At 31.5% G+C, this 17118-nt stretch overlaps 1 protein-coding gene across 7 annotated transcripts; it reads left to right on the forward strand.

The window, feature by feature from the left end:
- Nucleotides 1–1573: 1573 nt before the first annotated feature.
- LOC106684097 (adhesion G protein-coupled receptor E1) lies at nt 1574–16968 on the forward strand. 7 transcript variants are annotated; one of them, XM_067048264.1, is made up of 8 exons: nt 1574–1863; nt 1942–2039; nt 4081–4276; nt 4789–4926; nt 13370–13511; nt 14753–14983; nt 15062–15259; nt 15328–16968. In XM_067048264.1, the coding sequence occupies exons 3-8, from the start codon at nt 4194–4196 to the stop codon at nt 16510–16512; spliced, it is 1977 nt and encodes a 658-aa protein (XP_066904365.1). In that variant the 5' UTR covers nt 1574–1863; nt 1942–2039; nt 4081–4193; the 3' UTR covers nt 16513–16968. The 7 variants fall into 7 exon arrangements, with proteins under 7 accessions (XP_066904365.1, XP_066904372.1, XP_014281459.1 ...); XM_067048271.1 differs by having other exon boundaries at nt 1942–2035; XM_014425973.3 differs by having other exon boundaries at nt 1948–2039.
- Nucleotides 16969–17118: the final 150 nt, after the last annotated feature.

Consider the following 17118-nt stretch of genomic DNA (forward strand, 5'->3'; position numbering starts at 1 on the left):
ATGAAGATTAATCCATTATTTACATCCAAATTATGTTAATAGGCAAGATCTTTCTAAACAAAAAAAAAATACGTTCTTACCCTGAATGAAAAACGTTCCCTTCACTTTCCTCAATGGAACGGTACAGGAATTTAGGGAAGTAATTTTGTCTTGGCGGTCCTCCTATCTTGACATCTTTCCTTTATGAACCTCAGGCAGCATTGGTGAGAATAACGTAACATTAGGAAATTTAATTAGCGTTATTGTTCAGCACGATTATTTAATAGTTTGTGATTGCAAAATTTAAAGTTTCAATTATTTAAACTTTAATTTTCTTTTCTATCCGTTACTTAGGACTACATCTGGACAAACGACTGACATGGAATCTTCATAGAAGACTGTAAAGACAGAAACAGAAAGACAGAAACTGCTCGTAGATTTCGGCTATTACAACATTTACTAGACAAACGGTCTAAATTGCCAATCCATTACAAAAGACTGATCTACATGACTATTATAGGGCCTATCTGGACATAAGAAGTTGAGCTTTGGGGCTCCACTAAACCATAAAATTCCTCCCGAATCCAATCATTACAGTCCAAAATCCTTAACGCTCCTTACTTTGTCACAGATCAAGTCATCCATCATGACCTCAATATCTCATATGTTGCCGATTTGGCCAAAACCAGATACCATTCCTTCCATGGAAAACTTCCCAACCACCCAAATCCACTTGTTTCTAACCTGGCTTCTCTTTAATTACCTAATAATCCTCCTAGGCGTCTGAAAAGAAGATGGCCTCGGAATCTTCTCCTCTAGAAATGTTATTGGAGTTCTATCAATGGGTAGATTCTCCGCATGTTTGTATCATGTCACTATCTCACCTACAGCAAATTTACTTGTTTTATATATGTTATACTGTTGTAAATAACAATAAATAAATGATTAAAAAAAATGTCTTTTCTATTATCATTTAATTATATTCTTTGGACTTATAACTTTTCTTTTCATTAGGCATTTTAAATTACAATTATAAGACAAAAAGAGATTTGTTTTAGTTTAATTGGTGTATAATGGTCCTTCCCTCGCAAGTATTATCAATACTTATCGATTATCTACTACTGTTTACTTTTGTATTAGTATTGATGCTATGATGTCAGATATAAGTTTTAAATCTATTCTATTCTATCTATTAAATACGTATTAAACATTAGGTCAGCAGTACCACTGACTAAAGCAATTAGGTTGGTATCTCCTGATAATGTTACATACACTTTCATTGATTTAATTTTCGATTTAGATCTATAAAAAAAAAAGCTTTATGTTTTAAATTTTTTGCCAAGGAAAATGCCAAAATATTTTGAATATATATATATTTTTAGAACTCCGTTTACCTGAGGTACTATATAAAATATAAAATTAAAAAATAATACACACACAAAACTGTGCTTACCAGTTGAGGAACCAGTTCAGTGAAGAAGGGAAGCCTACAAGTGGTTATTACTTCAGTAAATACCAGCTATTAGCGGCTAATTTTATGTTGTCCCTTATTATATAACTTATGTGTCCTTAAAAAAATCAGTTGAATGTTCGCTCTCTTCTGGTTAGCATTGAAAGAATCCTTCTTGTACTCCTAACTCTAGAATCTTGCCAGTACTGAAATATTTTTTTGAACTGTTTGAAAAAGGGAATTTATCTTTAGGAGAACTTACAAAGTAAGCTTACAGCCTCACGGTATTTATAAACTATGATATGAAAATGAGTAATTTTCATCATAATGCAGTAAAAATCCGGCAGTGTATGTTTTCCTGTTCAAAAATACATTATTATATAGTATGTCTTGCGCACTGTGTGGAAGTAAAAAGGGATGACGTCGAAATTATGGTAAGTAGTAAATTATAAATATAAATTATTCATTCACACATTTAATAAAAAATAAAATGACTTATTAAATTGATCGAGCAAAAGGCTCTAGTTGGGGTGGTAAGCTTGGTCGCCCAGTCAGAAAAGCCCCAGGCTTCGTTGAGTACAGACAGCACAGACACTTGTTGAAGTCGTGAGTACGTGTTCCTTTTGTTTTTCTAAATAATTATATAACATTGAAAAGTATATATTTAGTGTATTTTGATCGGTATTATTCATTTTAGGTTATCTTTATTACGACAGATCGTTATTTAGATAATAAGAGAAGCAATTATTCTGTCTATTGTTCACGTACGAAACACGATTCATGTTTTATGTGAATGACTATGATGGATCGGGTGTGTGTACTTATGTTTATATCGCCGCTAATTAGCGAATTCGCCAATATAGTACGGCTCAAGTCCAAAAACATCACCAATACGTTTTTTACATTACGTATTTAAAACAAAATTAAAATTTTTCGGATTTACAGGGTGTCACATCTAAAGCAAGGGAATGATTTATTAGAAATATGCCATTTTTCAGTATTTTTAAAATATAAATTCAAAATTTTGCCAGAGTAAATTAAACATTAAATTTGACTACTTTTTTTTTTTTCAAAAGAACCGCTCTCCAGTCTAGTAATTATTTTTTTTTTTTGGAAAATCCTTTAGTCTAATAAGTTCTATTATATTAACTAAATATAATTAGTGATGAGTTAATGTATCTTAAAGAAATCAGTAACCGGTGATAAGAATCGCAAAATTTAAATAATGAATCATGTATATTTATGAGGAGTTCCAGATTAAAATGCATTCTATCAAAATTTATTATGTACCAGATCAGTGAACTTCTTTTTTTTTTTGAAAAAATTCTAAATCTGAAATTTATTCGATCTTAGTGATTCTTGTCAATGATTTATTTTATCAATATCTTATTAATGATTTATCAATATCTTATATATTATGGTAAACTTTTTTAAATAATATTAAAACGGTTGTTATAGAATTACTTTAATATTTTATTAATTGTAAATTTATTAATCAATTCTAAATTGAATTACCATAAATTTTAGTCTCTCGAAATCAGAGTTAGATCTGATGAACAATCATTTAAAAATCTTGATAACAACAATTATAGTAGAAATCAACAAATACTGCCGAATGAAAATAGAAGATTTTGTACCAGCAGATTTATATAACGTCGCAGATCCATATGAATTTGGTTTATTTTATCTTTAAGAAGTAGAATATAAGTCTATAAAATCTTCGAAATTTTCGGACTTTTTTGGGTTACTAAAAAAAAAAACAACTCAAAACCTTACGATTTTATCAAGTGTTCATTTATGGAAAATTCCCTAACTTTGTATAAGCACATTTACAGCTAGTATCTTAAGGAAAAAAAATCTTCCAGTAAATTCAGATTTTTTTCGAATGGGTGCAAAAATTCAGGACCCTTCAATTTTGGCCATAGTATATAAACGAAATTTGGTTTATAGTGGAAAATCAACAGCATTCCAGAATTAAGGCTCCTGACGTAATCAACAATCGATTAAGGGTGGCTGCCTCCTATCCATTATCTTTAGGTGCGTTGATAATGTTATTTTGTTACCAATGAGGATTCGTTTTTGTTATAAATGAAGTAAAAACCACAGTTATTGGTTAACAAAGAAAACTGGGGGGTATTTACTTTCTTGAGCATGCGACGGAAGTTGAGAGTTGTCTGAGTAAACGTTTGATAATTATCAAAATCTCCTATAATTACCAAAGTAATTTTTGTATTTAAAAAGGCTAATATAACTAATATAAATAACACCTATCAAACTCAGGTCGCTTAAGAAATAAACAAATATCAATCATTCTAGATAATTAATGATGGGGGTGCGGTGAATGAAGAACACAAATAAATAAAATAATTATTATTTATTATTATTATTATTATCATCTAGATAATTATTTTTTCTTATTGATAAATATTACTATCTGCTAAAGTTTAGGGTAATGAGTAATAGTGACATTCGTATCAAAATCATAAAACAGAAACATACATATATAAAAAATCAAAATCAAATAAAATTAATGACAATAAAAATTTCTAAGTTAATGTAATAAAAAAAAACTATTTACTATTTATCCATATTCTACCTCTTAGTAATTAATAAATTTTGTAGTAATGCTTTTTCATTGTTCTTTTTTTCAGGTATTCCAGAAGAAACTAATCTATCAACTTTAGTAAGACAATGTTTCACAAACTAATATCCTATTTAGGAGGTTAAAGTAGGAATTTCATCAGGCTTTGGAAGTTTCACTGCCATGTCTAAAAATAAACAGTTGAAGGATCGTGAGAAAAAATTTACGTCAAAGAAAAAGATTGGAAATAGATATTCCTTTCCAATGTAAGATCACATAATGCATTGGAAATTAGAAAAAATAATTGAAATAATGAAACAACTGATGGTTATTATAAAGGACCGGATTTTCGTGCAGTTGCATCATTTGTTTTCTCCTCATTCAAACCGATTACCTTTCTTTCTCACATTAGAGTCTTAGCGAATCTTTCCGTGGGTTCTTTCCAGGACTGCTATATTGTCCGTTTACGCTAGGACTTTAAGTTTCATTCCGACGTCCACCGTACCATTTTCGCGTGATGTTCTTCTAATCACTTTTTCTATGCCCGAGTTGAACAGCATATATAATACATGGAATTTCACGAAACGATTTTTATTGTTTACTGCACGAAAATACGGTATCCAGTAATATCTCTAGTGGTTGCTAATTAAATAATTATAAGTTTACGTTTATTTATATAATGATTCTAACAATATGATAAGTGTTTTTAGTGGTACACAAATTTAAATATATTTACAATTTACCTTATCTTGCTAATAATTTTATATTAATCTTACAGATGGTACATCCTCCTGGTTTTGAACTCGGTTGCCACGGCAAAATGTGAAATTGAGCCATTGATTGATTGTGGTGTAAAAAATCTTTGCAAAGGAAGTACTAATGCAGATAGAGAATTATCCAATTACAACTCTACGCTGTAAGGATAAATGTAATTTTTTTTATGTATTTTATATTATTGTAAATATATTAGATTCATCATAATTTGTAAGTTATAATCCTTATCAATCTTAAGGGTTCAGTCTAAACTTAAAGGGTTGGCTCAATCTTGTGAGAATGACTTAGCAACTACTTCATAGTAGAATTTAAATTTATCCTTTCATTCTTCGTATTAGTCGTCTCGCTGAAGAATTCCGACCTTCGACTTTGTCTGGCGTTTTCCTCTTACAATTTTCTCTGAATGGCGCATGTTCTTTAGCGTGTCTGTACAATTTTAATTTGTTAAAGAAAAAATGTGTGTGAGTTAAATAAGTGCTCCTCATACTGTGTCATGTAGGTGGTGTGTTATTATTGATAATTAAAAAAAAATTAGCACAGACATAAATTATTTTTAATATTGCAAATTGTATAGCTGAAATTATTAATAGCTACGGAAGAATTTTTCAGGGTGACAATCAAGATTAACGCAAAAAATAACCATCGAAATTATTTATTGAATCTGACATTTTTGCTCACTTATGCAGCAATCGTACCTCGTTCTTTATGGCTACAGAGGGCAAGATGGAAATATTCGAAGGGCGTTTCAATTTTTAAGTATAATTTCCAATGACTCCAACTGGGTATATAAGGTACTCTATACCTAGGCTTCCACAATGCGTATTCATGCAGGTTAGGTACCTGGATAGGAGATGAATGGACAGGATGAGTCTTACGAGTACGAGCCGTAAGTCCTCGAATGATGGAAACTTGACTATGCAGAGTACGAGCCTGCTGTCCCGAAAGAGATTTTCAGTCCTACGGGTACAAGCCATAGGTCCTCACGAAAGGAAGCAAGGTCAAGCAGAGAAAAGATCCAAAAAAGGAGTGAAATAAAAGACAAATATACATTTCCAGCAATAGGACTAGAATGAACACTGTGTATATTAATACTCGCTGTCTTCTAAGGAGGAGAATTCTCTGAAGAGGAAATTCGTAGTGAGGTCTTGCAGTTTCTGCTCTGTCAACATTCTGGGCTATTAAACGCCATCAATAGATGCTATTTGTAAGACGTTCGCTTTTAGTATATCAGAAGATTCTATTTTAATCTTTATTAATTCAATTTTTCACCTAAATCTGTCAAGTAAAAAAGCTATTTAAAAAGTTGTAATATTCCTAAAAGAGAGAACTTTTAATTATATCTTTCATACTGTTACTGGAATGTTAATTAAGTTACTGGAAATGTACCTGGCACCACTGTGAAGTAAACCATCGATATGTTTAGACATTCATTCTGTTAGAAACTAATCTGACGAAAGGTTTTCTGAGGAGGTGTTAATCAGGTAATGGTACAGCTATAACTCCATTTTATTAGTTACACTTTATGTCCTCTTGATTGTGGATAGTGTGGTCACAACAAGGGCTGTTTGTATTTAATGATAAATAAAATTTCTACAATTCTGATAAAAATAAATTCTCTTTGTCCCCAAATCAAATTTACAATGCAGTACAATTAAGTGCGGGACAGCTTCTGACTCAAGAATGCTGAGTTTCTGGAATATACTTTGTATCCAATATATTGTTTAACTCATTATGCCTTAGAGCGTAATTTTTTCTGTTGGTGCTGATCTAAATTATTTTCGACTATTGTGTTTTTTTTTTATTACTATTTAATTAATTAGGCACGGTGCGAGCATCAGATGACTTTCATTTACCATTTATCACACCTACTTACTGGCCTAATTGAGATGAAATTATTCTTCGCTTCTTTCTGAACAATTATTTCTAAATTGTTCACTGTAGCAATACTTTCTCATATTACTTTTCCGAATGAGACTTTCAATTGAAAGAGTGATTAAGTCGAATTTCAATAGTTTTCAGAAAAATATTTTTAACAATATCTCTTGTTGAAAAAGTATGACAGAAATATAAAAATATAACAGTTTAATAAAATTTACTACCTTGTCTGAAGAATTTAATTAATGCTAAATTGTTATAGAATCAATTTTCAAAATGCTAGAATGATTTTATGAAGTTAGTCATCCTGTTGACCGAAAAGCTCAAATATGTGAGGATTAAAGTAAATTTAAAAAAACTATATCGTCAATATAGTGTCTAGAAAGGATTAACCAACTGGTGAAACCAACAACTTAATGCGTCCGCCAGTTTAACGTCAAAACCGTGTTTTATTTATGGGTTATCCATATTTCTCAATTACTTTATATGTTACATATTAATTTTTCTAGAATCTTCTGCTTTCTAACGGTACAATAAGTCTATATTACAACTTTTATTTCCGGAAATATTTTTTCAACCTGGAATAACTATTTTTCCATTTATCTCCTTAACTTAATTAGCAAATCCTTTCCTAGTTTATGTTTATTTATTTTTCATTACTTGTAAAAAATTGAGGTAGTTGATTAAAAAAGCAACTTTAAGGGAAGAATTTTCGAAAAATTCATTATTAAGCTCTTTCGGACTGTTTCAGTGAGAATAATAACTAGCTGTCACTACAGAATACTTAATTGTACGTTGACAAACCAAAATCCTTGGAGCCATTTTCGAGAAAAACGGAAAATATACCCACCTTAAATATGTATTTTAAGTTTATGCAACGAGCTAGGCTGACTACATACAAATACTTAGCCTTTGTTATTTCAACTCAGGAACCTAAAAACGTGTATTAACGTTGTGGTAAAATAATCCCTATGCTGTTATTCCATCATATACACATTACCACCCAAGTATAAATAAATCCCCCTCTTTTAAAACAACATTCTCCAAAAAAAATAAATAAATAAATACTACGTATATTAACAAAATATACTTACAAAATAGATTTACAAATTAATTATTAAATGTGGCGTTAACAACAAATCTCAACCTGGTCCAATATGTTCCAGTGATGTTTAACTAGTTATAATGCATCTTTTGGTTTTGTTTTTTTCATTTGTCCGCCTTTGTGTCTCGTAATGCTGAGTAATATGTCAGTGAAATGGATTATTGTATCCAAAATAGGATGCAAGCTGCAATACTGTAGCAGTCTATTTGCATGCTAATTTTATCGAACGCAGATTGGTGGCGATGAATTATAAAAAATATATGTTCCTAGCATGTTATAAAACATGACACATCAATTATGTGTATGATAAATCACATGAAGAGTAATCATACCGATAAAAAATGTTCGTTCTTTTATGAACAATGTTTGTGCACATCTAATGATTCACGAATAAAGATGTTTTGCAAAATTTCATCATCTCCTAACTTCTGGTTCTTAAGATCTGTTTCCATGGTGATACTCGTTAATGGACAGCTACAGCCATGACAGCAACTTTCACAGCCACCATGATCAGACAAGCTGGTGGCATTTTAGTTTTGGTGGTTGGTTTGGTGGTTTTAGTGATGGCATTATTTTAGTTTTGACTGCCGTCAAAATAGCCCTGAAGAAGCCCTGCAACGTGGGGCGAAACGTTTGCTCATTAAATTAGTATATTTTTACTATTTGAGTTTTTCTTGACCGCACCCGGACCATATTCCTTTCATGGTGGCATTACTGTCATATTGTTAAGATTTACGAATAGTTGACATTATATCTCCATGTGGAAAATTTGCGTGACAGCTAACTGCTACATGTAGACACATTTATTGCGCATTGTAACTTCTTTTATCATCATCATAATAATCTTACTCCCTTCACCGCTATCGCAGTGTGGGGTTACAATTTGCAGAGCTTGGACCAGATATCTCGCTCTTGGACCATCTCCCCCTTCTCCTACTCCAGTCCATTTTCCGCCTTTTTAATACTCTACCCCAGGAAATGCGTGGTCTTCCTCTTGACCTTCTTCCCTCCATGTGAGTATCATATGTCTTTCTGGCAGTTCTTTCCTGGTCCATCCGAAGAAGGTTTCCGAACCATCTTAGCTTGTGCCCCTCTAGGATGCCCTCAGCTGGTTTGACTCCGAGGTTAGTCTGAATGTTACTGTTCCGTACTCTATATCGTCGTGTCCTTCCTTCCACCATACGAAGATACCGCATCTCCATGGATTGGATCCGGCTCTTGTGTTTCGAGGTGAGGGTCACGATTCGGAAAAGTAGCAAAGAATAGGGAGGAACTTCGATTTGTAGATCATTATGTTAGTTGATATACAAATCGACGTTCCTCCCTATTCTTTGCAACTTTTCCGAATCGTGACCCTCACCTCGAAACACAAGAGCCGGATCCAATCCATGGAGACGAGGTGCCTTCGTAAGGCGGAAGGAAGGACACGACGAGATAGAGTACGGAACAGTACCATTCGGACTATACACTGACGCTCATACACTTACACAGATTACAACACACTACATTCACCCCCACACTATAGACCAAGGTCAATGACAGTACACACCCTAGTGGTCTTTGTTAGTTTTGTGGTATTCGAACAAAAAAAATCGACTGTCTTCACTGAAGAATATTCGAAACTGAGTACATAGGCTCTTAAAAAATGCATCGGCAAATCTCAAATCTAACCTTTTGAGTTCTTTTCCTTCGGTCTCGTGAGCATTTGAAATTATGATCCGTTTGGCTGGGTTAACTAATTGTTTTGTAAAAATTTCTTTATTATCTTTAACTATTTATTTTTTGTTCTTTAGAAGGGTGTCTACAACTTCTTTGTTGCTGAAACGAATACAAAATCGGGAATTGGTAATTATTGAGGTATAGAGGATAAAGTTTGGGTCAATTAAGGCTGCAATTTAAAGTAGATTCTCTTTTTGTCTAATCTCAAAGTAAGTCTGTAAGCCAATGATATTTTCTTGTTTGAAATATCTTTCTGTAGCGGTGGCTTTGGCATAGCTGGATGTTTTTTTCTGTCGGTTTGAGGTTAGACCAGACTTTTGACATGTTATTTCGTTGGATTTTAATCATTTCATTTATTGATCTCGTAATTTTAATTGGAACTGAAGACTTCTTTGGCCTCCTGACATCGCTACAGAGCTATGAGCTCTGAGTACTTATGAAAGCCAATAGTCGCTCAAACAATTATAAAGAAATCAACTTGATATTTATTAATGGGACACTCAAGTCCTCAAAGTCTATATTAAGTTCACATCACTTAAAAATAACTAAAATTTTGTGTATTCCATACTTGTCTCAAACATCTTATATCATAAATTAATATTTTTTTAGTATAATCACAGAAATTATTAAAAGGATTATAAAAACAAAAACGAGGAACTGACATGTATTATTGGTACAGAACACTGTACATTGCGCGGGATTTATTTTCATTAGCTTCGAATAATTATTGAATTTATAAATTAATTTAAATAGTTGATGAATTAAATAATTTGTTTAGTATAAATATATGTGTGTTTTGTTCAACATACCATAAAAAAAGGTACAAACGCAACCAGACATTATGGCTGATTTTACCTTTTCCCGGTTGAAAGAAAAGAGGCAGGTTCTTTTCATCTCTATTTATGTTTGCCAAATATTGTCTAGAAAACTAATAGCGACCATTAAGTCCAATTAGAGGTTTTTAATAAGAAAATCGATCGGAAAATTGAGGACACCTAGACCTTAGGAGTTAGGGAAGTGTGTCAGTGTTTTCGTAGCAGATCAATTTCGTTCATAATAAAACAAATACTACTTATTAGTAGTATTAAGTGAATTGAGATATGTATTCATGTCTCAATTCACTTTTTTATTTTTATACTGATTGAGGCTAAATTAGGAAGTAGGAAGGATTAATTATCGGGCACTTATTTGTATTCCCTTAATAATATATTATGATATAACATATTACGAGTATTATATAATCCAAATATAATATAAATACTAATTAATGTTATTTAATTTTATTGAAACATGATATTACAGATATTAATATTTATAATATTATGTCAAATTATATTATGTATTCATAATTATATGATATAATATTTGTTTTAATATGTATTATATGAAATAATTTTTCTTTCTTTGGATATATTTCAATACATATAGACCTGTACCCTTCCTTTTCGGTTCTTCATTAATATTACTTTATACTATAATAACTTAATATAAAATTATTAATTTAAAATGATATTATTAATATAATGTATTAGAACAAATATTAATTAATAGAATATTATAATATAATGTAAATAAAAAGAAAAATATACTACTATGACGTCTGTGTATAAGAACGTCAAATGGTATATAGAAAAAAAGACAAATCTTCGATTTGGTCATAATTAGACAGTGAACTTTTTTTTTAATGAGTCACCAAATTATTTTTTAGAAAATGTGTGCTCCTGAAAAATGCGGTAGGTGAAGAAGTTTTAATTGTATATTTATCCTAATGAGAATGAACCCTAGTCCTGCAAGTGGACATAGTGGTTCTTTTTGCCAACACCTGGCGATTACCTTGGAATTTCCACCGAGTACTAACCACGATGTGAGTATAGAAATTCATTTCTGGGAACCGCCGCGAAAGAAATATTATCTGTCCCAGGTGGGAATCTAACCTTCAACGTTACGAACTGGGCGCTCTGGGACCTACGCCCCAACCCACACGTCCCTACCCTATATAAATACTTTTTTTTTTTCAACGTTTGAAAAATAATAATTTAATTATAATAATGACCAATCTGTGTGGGTAAGAACAAACGTATAGTAGCGAAATCTTCCTCGCATAGCATATGTTGATATAGTGAACTTTACTACGTAATCAAAATAAATTATAGCTCATCTTACTGATGGTGCTTGCGGACCAAACTTTATCACTGAACTAGACAGTTGATAGAAAAATAGCAAAATTTTTAATTTTAATTATGCTCCCTGGAAACGTTAGAGGAATATGCAACTTGTTAAGTCTTCATTCATTTTATAGTGATTTCATACAGAGAATTCATTGTTAGGGGAAATGGTGTAAAACTTCAACATATTTCTTTTATTAACAAAATGTTTGAAATGAGAAAATATATATATAAATTTATGAGAAATAGATGTTAAATTATATTTTTTGAATACTTCCTCATTTTGAGATGTTAGTTCAGCATCTCATTACATTGTCACTTCTCTGTTCACAGTGACGAAAATAGCGTCGACACTAACATTTTATCGGTAAACAATTGATGGTTCATTAGAGCAATTATCTATAATAAATATTTACACTCACCTATCGACAACAATCGCTAAAACCTAGAGAATTAAGTTTTTATTTATGAACAGAGGAAAATTAATTAAATAATTTTACCTTCCTTTTTTTTTTTTGCATCGTTTAAAAACTTCAGGTTGGATAGAATTGTTTTTTTTTTTGTTTTTTTTTTCCTATTTTTTTTAGGAGTTCTATACTGCCTAACCATGGTTGGGGGTGGTCAAAGTTCTTCATTTTGTGGGACCGCCACTCAATGAAAAAAGTCAACGTCCCAGGCCGGATTTGAACCGGTTAAGACTGTGAAATTGACACAATCTTAACCACTGAGCTATGGGCGGCCCTGATAGAATTGTTAATTAAATCAGCAAAACAATTAAATTAAAACAACAAGATTTTCTAAGGTTGCCCATCCTTTCAATATTCAGTTTGTTATTAAAATTCTCCTAAAAAGTGTTTAAGTAAAATGCAACTACTTAAGAGATGTCCCTAATTGCATTATTTTCTTATTAAAAACGAATATAATAAATTTCAAAGGAGACTATTAAAGAATAGTAATGGCGACCTTTAATAAGACCTTTGACCCTTTCCAACCGGTTCTTCACAAGTTACCCTGCAAACACTGTTTATTCATGATTAAGCAAAATAAATGGTTTAAATATAATTATAAGAGACATATTTTGTAATTATACATATGTTTATGTATATAAAAGAAATGTAATATTATACAAAATATAATGTTTTGATGCATTTACCAAGAAGGTGGTTCAGGGGACAGTCAGTTTCTTTATGTAATTATATTGATTCAAACCAGTCAATTTTGAAAAAAGATAGGAAAGAAAAAGACTGATAGGCAAAACTTCACGTTTTAATTTTTCATGCAAACTGGTAAACATTAGCAAATGCTTCTGGTCTGTTTGAATACTGTATCGATGAAGCAGTGTTAGCACATTTTTTTTTATATTCATGTGAAGTGCTGAATTGACATAAACATAAATGACAGAATGGCAACAGCTAACAAGGATTGTTATTTTGAAAGATTATAAGGATTAACAGTCTCAATGGTCCAAAAAAAAAAAAAATACAAAAAAGAAAATAGGTATGAAGAAGAAGATAAAAATTATGATAAAGCTGTACTAACCCATGTACTTGATGGACGATTTCATTCTATTTTTTTTTTTTTTTTTTTTTTTTACAACCTTTTAAAATTGCTCTTGTTCCTCTTCCAACTGCTTTGAACTTCCATCATTTTTAAACACTCGAGAAAGGAGAGCTATATACTGCAGACACTATAAAGGAAATTTGATTTATTTATTGTTATAGGAGTGGCAACATGATGACTCCATGTTACTGCGATAAACAATGTTCTACATTTGGGGACTGTTGCTTAGATAAAGTAGATAAAATTAGGAAGTGGGCAACCAAGAAGAGTTTATGGAATTGTACACCACTATTCTTCAACGAGGTATTCTTATCTTATAATATTTTCATTCGTCGTAATTATTAAATTTTTTAAAAATTGAAATAATGATGTTATGTATATAATATATAATTGATATAATATAATTAGACAGGATTTTCGTGCAGTGAAAAACTGCAAAATGTTCAGTAAAAAAAAATAATATGCAAAATCGAATGGGGAAAAACCCAAAATGTGTATAAAACACCCAAATCCTGCAATAATTAAGTTTGTTGTATAATTTATATCATTATTATATGGAAAACGAAATTTGTAGAACTATAAAGAAGCTAATTGTTTTGAATTACTTCATAATCCTATTATGAAGGTTGTTATTAAATTTTAATTATTTAGAATTACCTCAATTTTATGTTTTACAAAAATACGCAAGGTGCAAAGTAAAAAAGGAGTAAAAATATTCATTAAAGAAAAACTAATAATAAAAAATTATGTTGAAACTGAATCAAATGACTAATATAAATGACTATAAATTTTTTCATACAGGCTTTTGATTTTTCACAGTATATGCAGAAGACTGTTCTTGCATTAAAATTTAGCTCAGGGTTATTTTTGATGCCAAGGTTTTTTAATTTTGGATGAGATACTTGTTCCAGTTGGCTAATTTTTTTTATAATCGTTCCAGTGTGCGTCAATAAGAATACTTCAGAAAAATATTTCCTAGGCTGACAAGTTGTTTAGTTATATTTCGTAACGAAAACTTTTTAAGAGGGAGTTATTCTATTATATAATACTATTGTAGAAATTTATAAAATTACATTAAAATATCTACTGTGTTTAATATATTTGTATTTCGTGCGTAAAGGAAGCTCCAAAAAAAGTACAAAAACAGTTTAAAAAAAGGAATTAAGCAATTTGGGGGTTTGTAAAGTTAGTTTTTTAAAATGTTATTAAGCGTGTAGGCTGTACTACAAAATTTAAAGCGCTTCATAAACTTAAACAAAACTGACCGTACAAACGCCTATATTTTTCAATTAATAAAGAGATGGTCAGGGTTGCGGTCAAAAAGGAAGCAAAAAATATTTGATTACTATTCACTCACTATTGGCAGAAAGGACCAATAGGCCCATTTGGCGGACTTGTTCCCCTCATCATTCATTCACTTATGTATTATATACATATAAATTAAGTTTACTTCAAGATTATGTTTGTGAAATTGACTTCCTTTACGCAGAAAATACAGATACTTCAAGAATAGTTTATAAAAAAGCGTTAAACAATTCTTGCAGAGTGTGTTTGCTATATCTAATTGTGCTTTTGACTCACACACCTGCAAGCAGAGCTGTGAAAAAAACGTCACACATGATGATTACCATTATATCCTGGACATTCCTGTATTCTCCAACAGTTCTGGGCTTTATTATGCAAACATATATTGTGCTCATTGTCACAACCAACTTTCTACTGTTCATTATCCAAGAGTTACCATTAGTTGTACTTCAAATATCAGCATTGAAATGGTAATATTCAATAAAATAGAAAGGAGTACTATAATTAGTGTTGTAAAATATGTTAAAACAGAATATTATTCTTTTCAGCTAATCAAAGTCGGAAAATACCAGGAAGGAAAGCTACTATGGAGGGTTGGAGATGGTTACTGTATTTTACATGTTCACGATGAATTCCAAAAAGGAAGGCAATGTTTACCTTCAGAAGCAAATTGTCGAATCGATTCCGATCCTGACACTAAAGCAAAGTGCAAAGCCTACTCACTCCCAGTATCAGTTTCAAACAAGGTATCAAATACCACGGTAGAAATAAAATATATAGATTTGTATACCTAATGATGATTATGTTTTTACAGTTTTACCGCAATCCACACTGCGCCATATGCAATGGGGTCAAGATATCTGATTTACAATGTGATTTAACACGGGAATCCGAAATACCTAAGATTCACAGGATCATTTATGATTTTAAGTGGAAATTCGATAAATGTAACAACACCCCTGAGACTGTGTGGGATCACTTACAAGATCGATGTATAAACCTCAATTGCACAAACGCTGTTACCAACGCATTAACCCCTTGTAATGTTTCTTCAGACCCAAACAATTTGTCATGCCAGATAATTCAGCAGTTGTTAATTAGGAAAATAGACGCATATATTTTACGCATATGCTTGCTGGTGTCATTGGTGTGCTTGCTCATCCATATTTTCTTGTCATTTTTCATTCCGAACCGTAGAACTGTTTCAAACAAAATGCTAGACACGTTTGCGCTTTGTTCTGTAGCTAGTCAATTACTATTTTTGACAGGTATTTATCCTCCCATCAATCTACCACGCGGAGTGTGCTATGCAATATCTGTTTGTATTCAATTCTCCAATTTATCAACGTTCTTTTGGACAAATGCAATCTCATTTGACGTTTTTTATACGTTTTCAGACTCGACATTAAAATATGCTGGAACAAAAAAGTATTCCAAATACGCCCTATACGCCTGGGGTGGAGCGGCTCTCGCTACCCTCTTATCAGTTGTGGCAGACTTTACAGATTTTATTCCTGAAGGATACAGGCCAAATTACGCGGGGAAATTGAAGAATGTATGTTGGTTCGGGTCACGCAAAGGGGTCATCTTATTCTTTTATGTTCCTACATCAGCAATAATTGTATGTAACACCTTTTTATTTGCGATAACCGTTTGTTGGTTTCAAAAACAACACAGATCCTCGGGAAATATTAAGAAGGGAAGAAAGGACTATAACAGACTTTGTTTGTATTTTAAGCTATCGATCGTGATGGGGGCATCTTGGATAATTGCCTTACTTAGATTCTTTACCCACCATCCTCTTTATCGCTACTTGTTCACTGCTTTTAGTGGGCTTCAAGGTGCCTTCATATTTATATTGTTTGATATGAAGAAAGAAGCAAAATTTATCATCTTCTGTTTTCGCAGTCTGGGCCAAAAACAAAACACTAACATCATTCAGTCAACTATAAATACATCCACAAGGAGGTGTAGAAGTTCAGTAATTCGTGCAGTTTAAAAATAAATTTCGGCAGGGATGAAAAGTAATAATGGAATAGTAAAGATGACTGTTAAAGGGAACAAATTTGTGCTTTATTTGAAAGGTAGTGGGGTAAAACATTTGTTAACAATTTTAAGGAGTCTAATGTGTGGAGCAAACTGAAAAATCTTTTAATAAGATATAAATCATTCCATGTTAACCAAAACTGAAGTATCTTTATATTACATTGAAGAAATTATGTACATGTTTAGGTCATATTAAAGATAAACATAAAATTTTTATTTTTTTTCTCAAAAATAATGAACATATTAAACAACCATCCTTACAGCATACAATCTACCCATGAGATGGTTAAAATACGATGATGCAATTTTAAAGCAACTGGCTGAAAATGACCAAGCAATGTTTTGTAATCCACTCAAGTAGCATCTTAAATTATGGCATCAAGACCAAGTTCAGGTTGGTTCAGAGTAAGATGTATTGTAGAAAATCTGCCAAACTACATTTATTTTCCATCAAAGGAAAATTTGGTGTTGTGTTAAGATCTGAATAGAATCAAGTTTGTATAGCATATGATGGCTGATGTTTTACTAACTAGGATATACCTATACCAATATCTAGTTC

Source organism: Halyomorpha halys, unplaced genomic scaffold, assembly GCF_000696795.3.
Source record: "Halyomorpha halys isolate HHAL.00 unplaced genomic scaffold, Hhal_1.1 Scaffold542.1, whole genome shotgun sequence".
NCBI classification, from domain to species: domain Eukaryota; kingdom Metazoa; phylum Arthropoda; class Insecta; order Hemiptera; family Pentatomidae; genus Halyomorpha; species Halyomorpha halys.